At 31.9% G+C, this 6,000-nt stretch overlaps 1 protein-coding gene across 1 annotated transcript; it reads right to left on the bottom strand.

Moving 5' to 3' along the window:
• Positions 1–2,362: 2,362 nt before the first annotated feature.
• LOC142606179 (uncharacterized) lies at positions 2,363–4,693 on the bottom strand. Its single transcript, XM_075777568.1, has 2 exons — positions 4,558–4,693; positions 2,363–4,182 (listed from the first exon to the last, which is right to left on the bottom strand). Exons 1-2 carry the CDS (start codon positions 4,691–4,693, stop codon positions 2,363–2,365), a joined length of 1,956 nt encoding a protein of 651 aa, XP_075633683.1.
• Positions 4,694–6,000: the final 1,307 nt, after the last annotated feature.

Genomic DNA, 6,000 nt, shown 5'->3' with positions numbered 1-6,000 from the left:
ATTTCTTGTTAAGTTTGGATTAAACAAAAATAATTTTGTTGAAAAAAAAATGATGAGTTTGAGTTTAAGTTGGACTTGTCAGAGAGATACAGTTTCACTTCTTGTTAAGTTTGGACTAAACAAATTATTTTTTTTTTTAAATGATGGGTTTGAGTTTAAGTTGAACTTGTCGGAAAGATATAGTTTCACTCCTTGTTAAGTTTGGATTAAACAAAAATGATGAGTTTGAGTTTAAGTTGAACTTGTCAGAGAGATAGAGTTTCACTCCTTGTTAAGTTTAGACTAAATAAAAATAATTTTATTTAAATAAAATGACAATTTTATTTAAATAAATAATGACAATTTTCTTTAAATATTGTGTTGACGTGGAAAATTGTGGGAGCTTAAGAGACTTCGGTTTTATATATATAGAGACTAGTCACAGACTTGTGCGTTGCGTGTTTTTATTTTTTGAGTAAAGTATTATTTTGGTCCATAAACTTTGTAATGAGTTTTTTTAATAGTTTAGAGACAAAAATAGGACGAACAGAGACTACTGCTCCATAATGATAGTGGCTAATTAGTTTTATCATATTTTTCATGATATCATTTGTAATATTTTTTACCATTATCATATATTTATTGGAAAACATTAAAAAATATACGTTCATCCCATGAGAAAAAAATCAACATTGCAGAATCTAAAGAGGGGAATCTAAGGAACAGTACCTAAGTATTGAAGAATATCTCATTTTTAAAATTTCCCTAAAAAAAATTATTTCTGATATAATTTATATTATTAAGAATATCTCATTTTTAATTATGATAGAAAATATGGTTTCCCTAGTTAGAGTTTGATTAGTTTTAAGTAGGGGTGTGCGCAGGTTCAGTTGGGTGGGAGGAGGGCAATTTTTTTAACCAACCTGCCAATGCGGGTTAGAAAAATTTTAATCCGCTGCCAATCCACCAATCTTTGAATCCAGCGGGTTGGTTAAAAATCTTAATAGTTTCAACTTGGTGAGTTAAGCGGGTTAGGCAGGTTGACTAAATGAAATTATTTCAATTAAATTGGATAAATTTTTACCCCCTCAAATAAGAAAAGAAGAGAAAATATTGCAAATTTTTATTGAAAATAATTACAAATCTACATTTTTTATATATTAAAATGACTAAAAAATTTTATTATACTAACAAAAAAAATCTTAAAATCTGAAATCAAACATGCACATAGAGTAAGAATAATAACAAAATCTTAGAAAGAGGGGCAGGAGTTTATTAAGGAAGAGAAACGTGAAAATGAAAAATAAAAATAAACGAAATGAAAGAGCAAGAGATGAGAGAAATCAAGTAGGTGAAGATGTGAGGGAGGGTTTTACAAGAACCATGACAAAGTAGATATATATAGGCGGACAAGTAGGGTTTTGGCGTGTTAGAAATATCTTAACCCACTATTCAACCCGACTTACTGAATTATCTATCTAACCTACCTAAGCCGACCTAGCCAACTCACTTAATGAACCTGCACGGATTGGGTCGGATTGGCTTGCATAGCCCTAGTTTTAAGAAGACACATTTAAAGAATGCTATCTAAATTATAGATTATATGCATAAATATTCTGACTCTCTCAATCATAATGTATGATAAAGGAAGGCAGTTGTGTGTGAGAGAGAGTTTCACACCAATCTCCAACAAAAATATGTACCAAGATTTACAGTCCTTCTGCTGTATAGTGCAAAAACAGGTAGTCTAGCCATTTGCTTGATTTATGCTTGCTTAATTTAGTGATATAGAGGATGTGGTTGAATTTAAATATTAAATAAAATAATATGAGAAGAAAAGGAATAAAAATAAAAGATATATCAATAAACATCAAATTATCTAAATCATGCTATGTAATAGAATAACATTATATTCTTATATATTGTCTTTATAATGCAATAGGATAATATTTAACAATTAAAGAGAATAAAAAAGATAATAACATAAAATATAAAACTAAATCGCATCAACTCAAAGTAGAGTTCTATAAGAGCACGAAATTACGCAGCCTAAGCCCACCAAAAACAATGACGTTGGAGTTCCTAAATCCGGCCCAAAACAATAGAAATTTGTATAGAGAGTGAGATAAACAAGTGTGAGCTTCGCCCGAAGACACAAATAGGGAAAGAAAGACTAAATGCAAGGGCATAGCCAGAAATTTTTACATGCAGGGGGCCGATTCGAAGTATTGATATAAAAAACATAACTCACAAGTCTATTAAATATGGAAATTTCAATTTTGATATATCTTAAACATTAATAAACATACAAAAATTGTCTAGTTCACTATAGACATATACAAAAATATCCACACAAAAAAAAAAAAAACATTTCACATCAAAATCATGTCTGACGACGATTTTTCATGGAATAGAATTCATCCATAATCATTTCCATGGTGAAATTCCCAATAATATCCTTTTTTTTTATATAAACTATCATATTATCTGCCAAAATTTTATCCTCCATTCTATTGCGAAATCTTGTTTTTAATAGTTTCATAGCTGAAAAAGCTCGTTTTGTAATTGCTGTAGAAACTGGAAGAGTCAACACAAGACGAATCAATCTATCAATTAAATGATAGAATTTATACTTTCTTGAAATTTCTAATCCCTTACATAGCTCAGATATTGTACCCATATTTTGAAAATCTGGATGCTTTGTCACATCAAGTTCATAATGTTGCAATTGATGCTTCAAAAGACAAATTTCATGCTCAGTGAAATCTTGAGGATAATAATTTTCAGCCAAATTGCAAATATCACTAATTTTGAATGATCTAAAAGCATCCTTAGGATTTAATGCTAAACTAAGAGTGAGAAGATCTGCTGTTAGCTCATAAAATCTACTATTCAATTCTTGCAATTGAAAATCTATTGCAACTATAAATATGTTAATTTTTAAATGATGTTTTGTTGTTGTTAAAACTTCATCTTGATGATGGTATCTACCTCGAGCTTTAGTGTAACGAGCATTTAAATCAAGAATATCAATTTCATGGTGTCCACAAAATGATGTAACACTAGCAAGTAAAGGCTCCCATCCACCATCTCTCAACTTTTGAATAAGTGATTTTGTAGTTGAAACTAAATGCACAACATTTAAAAAATCCTGAGAATATTGTTGCAAAGCTTGGCAAAGAATATTAGTAATTCTCATAATCTCTTTCATCATATACAAAATTAAAACAAATTCAAATAATGTTAATACCAGATAAGCTCCCTCGGCATCAACATGTTGTTTATAATTAGTTCCTTCCTCGGAGATATTATTGATAACTTTGCAAGTTGCATCAAACATTTTTATCAAACTACAAATAGATTGAAAATGAGATCCCCAACGTGTATCTCTAGCCCGTTGCAAAGTACCAATTTGGTTTGCTCCTCTTCCGGTCTCAATTTCATTAGAAGCAATCATATTCTCAATTTGTTCTCCTTGAGCATATTGCAATTCATCATTACGCTTACTAGAACCAACGACAATATTGATAATATTAGTCAAATGATCAAAGAATTGATGAACAACTTTTACTTCTCTAGATGATGTTACTAAAGCCAATTGCAGCTTATGAGCCATGCAATGTACATAATAAGCATATGGACATTCTTTAAGAATTAGAGCTTCTAATCCATTCCATTCACCACGCATATTACTAGCTCCATCATACCCTTGACCTTGAATATTCTCAATGTGAAGGTTGTAACGAGAAAGGACAGCACATATCTCCTTCTTTAGGATCAACGCAGTAGTATCTCTAACATGCACAACATGAAAGAAACGCTCTTTAATGAAACCATTTTTATCAACAAATCTCAAAATAATGGTCATTTTCTCTCTCTTCGACTCATCCCGGGCTTCATCAACGAGAATGCAAAATTTTGCATCCCCAATTTCTTCACGAATAGCATTTCGCACATTACTAGCAAGAATATGCAAAATCTCCTTTTGAAATGTAGGTGATGTATATTTGGCATTTCGTGGAGCATTTTCCAAGACAACACTAGCTAATTTGTCATTGAAAGTTGATGTGAATTTTATCAATTCAATAAAATTACCTCTATTTTTTAAATCAAGGCTTTTATCATGACCTCTAAAAGCACAAGCTTGGAATGCTAGCCATCGAGCACACTCTATTGAGGTTTTGAGCCGCAACCGATTATTCTCTAATTATTTTCACATTTGTTTCTCAATTAGCTTGTCAATACGTCATGAATAATTCTTTAAATCCTCGCAACATTTCACAGCAATTTTATGTGGGGAGTTTGGATCTTTCCTTACATGACAAATTAAAGGACAATTCATTCCATCATTCACCTTTTTCCAATTATTAAAACCTATTGAAATGAATGCATCTGATCCGGGACGACCTATTGGTTTCATACCAAAAAGGTAGCAAGGTAGACAATATATCGCATCTATTGAAGGTGAGTATTCCAACCAATCCCTATGTGAATGTGATTCAAACCATGAAGGTTGAAATCGGCAACGATGAGTATCATTGTTGTATAAATAGTCTATATTTTTAGGTTGATATGGACCTTCTTTGAGATAAACTCGTCGGATTTCATCTTGTTTGTTGATAGGGAATTCACATATTTGTTCACATGATCCTGAATCATGATCTATCTCTTCAGATTGAATTCTTGAACATTTGGAGGCGTGTTCATCAACCATTGAAGTATCAACATTTGTTTCTACAGCCACAAGTGTCCTAATTTTTGAATTGCTAACATCTTTTTTCTTAAAGAATGCATCAATTGTTTTTCATTTGCTCATAATTCTTTTAGCTTTAAGAGTATGACTCAAAAATTAACCTGAAAAGAACTTTAAAAAATAAAATTTTAATTAGAAATTTTTACTTAGTTATATGGACGTTATTCATACTCAAGAAAAAAACAAAATTTCCACTATAATTTAAACAGTCAACCCATTTTTAATACGACTTTAATTAATAATAACCCCTCAAATAAAAACAAAAATTAAACACACAAGTATTGGTACACAACATAAACCAAACAATTTAACAACACCCATAGCCACATAATATGTAACTAATAAAAAATAGGTAATAAATCAAAACAATTTTACCTTAGAAACTTTGTCTTCACAAAATGCAAAGATAGGTGTGGGCCGTGTGGCAATGCCTACTACCTCTGCCTATAACTTTAGATCTTCCCTTCAAGACTCATCACAAACAATCTCCCCATGCCTTCAATCATGTATTTCTCTAAAAATCTACGAAAATATAAAGAGAATGTGAATTTTTAGGTGTAGATGGTTGGAAAAAAAAAAAAACACTAAAAAGAGATGAATGTCTAATGCTTAAGAAAGAGAAGAAAACTCACCAGGCAGTCACCAAGTTCCAAAACCTGAAATTTGACAATGAAATAAGCTGGGTGATTTGTTTTAGAAAGCAAGAAGAAAGAAAAAATTGGTCAGGATTTTTTTTTTTTTTTTTTTTTTGTTGGGACTATGTGGACAAAGGACTGATCTGAGTTTTGGGGGCTGGTAGGCAGTGGAGTGGGAAGTGAAAGTGTATCAAAGAAGACAGACAAAAAGAAGTAAAGGGAGAATAAGGGATTTCGTGGGGTGGGATTTTTGAGATTGAGAGAAAATGAAATTTTGTTGTTAGTGTTTGGACAAATTGGACTTGAGCATTTAAATGTAAGTGGGCCAAATTTTTGTTTTATTTTGAGTGCATAAAGCCTAAAACTAAAGTTGGGGCTTGGGAGAATAGTGGAGATATGGGTATGGGGGGGAGGGGGGGGGGGCAATTATTTTTTATACATACTCTAATGGATTTTTTTTTTTTTTTTGTTGGCAGGGGCCACGGCCCCCCCAAGCCACTACGTGGCTCCGCCCCTGACTAAATGCCAAAGGATTTAATGGATGATGGGTTCTTTACAATATTGTAAGAGCACGAAATTACGTAGCCCAAGCCCACCAAAAAAAGTGACGTTGGAGTTCCTAAATCCAGCCCA

The sequence above is a fragment of the Castanea sativa genome, chromosome 8, assembly GCF_040712315.1.
Source record: "Castanea sativa cultivar Marrone di Chiusa Pesio chromosome 8, ASM4071231v1".
Taxonomy (NCBI): domain Eukaryota; kingdom Viridiplantae; phylum Streptophyta; class Magnoliopsida; order Fagales; family Fagaceae; genus Castanea; species Castanea sativa.
The sequence above is the reverse complement of the archived record's forward strand: the minus strand, read 5'-3'. Positions and strand labels throughout refer to the sequence as shown.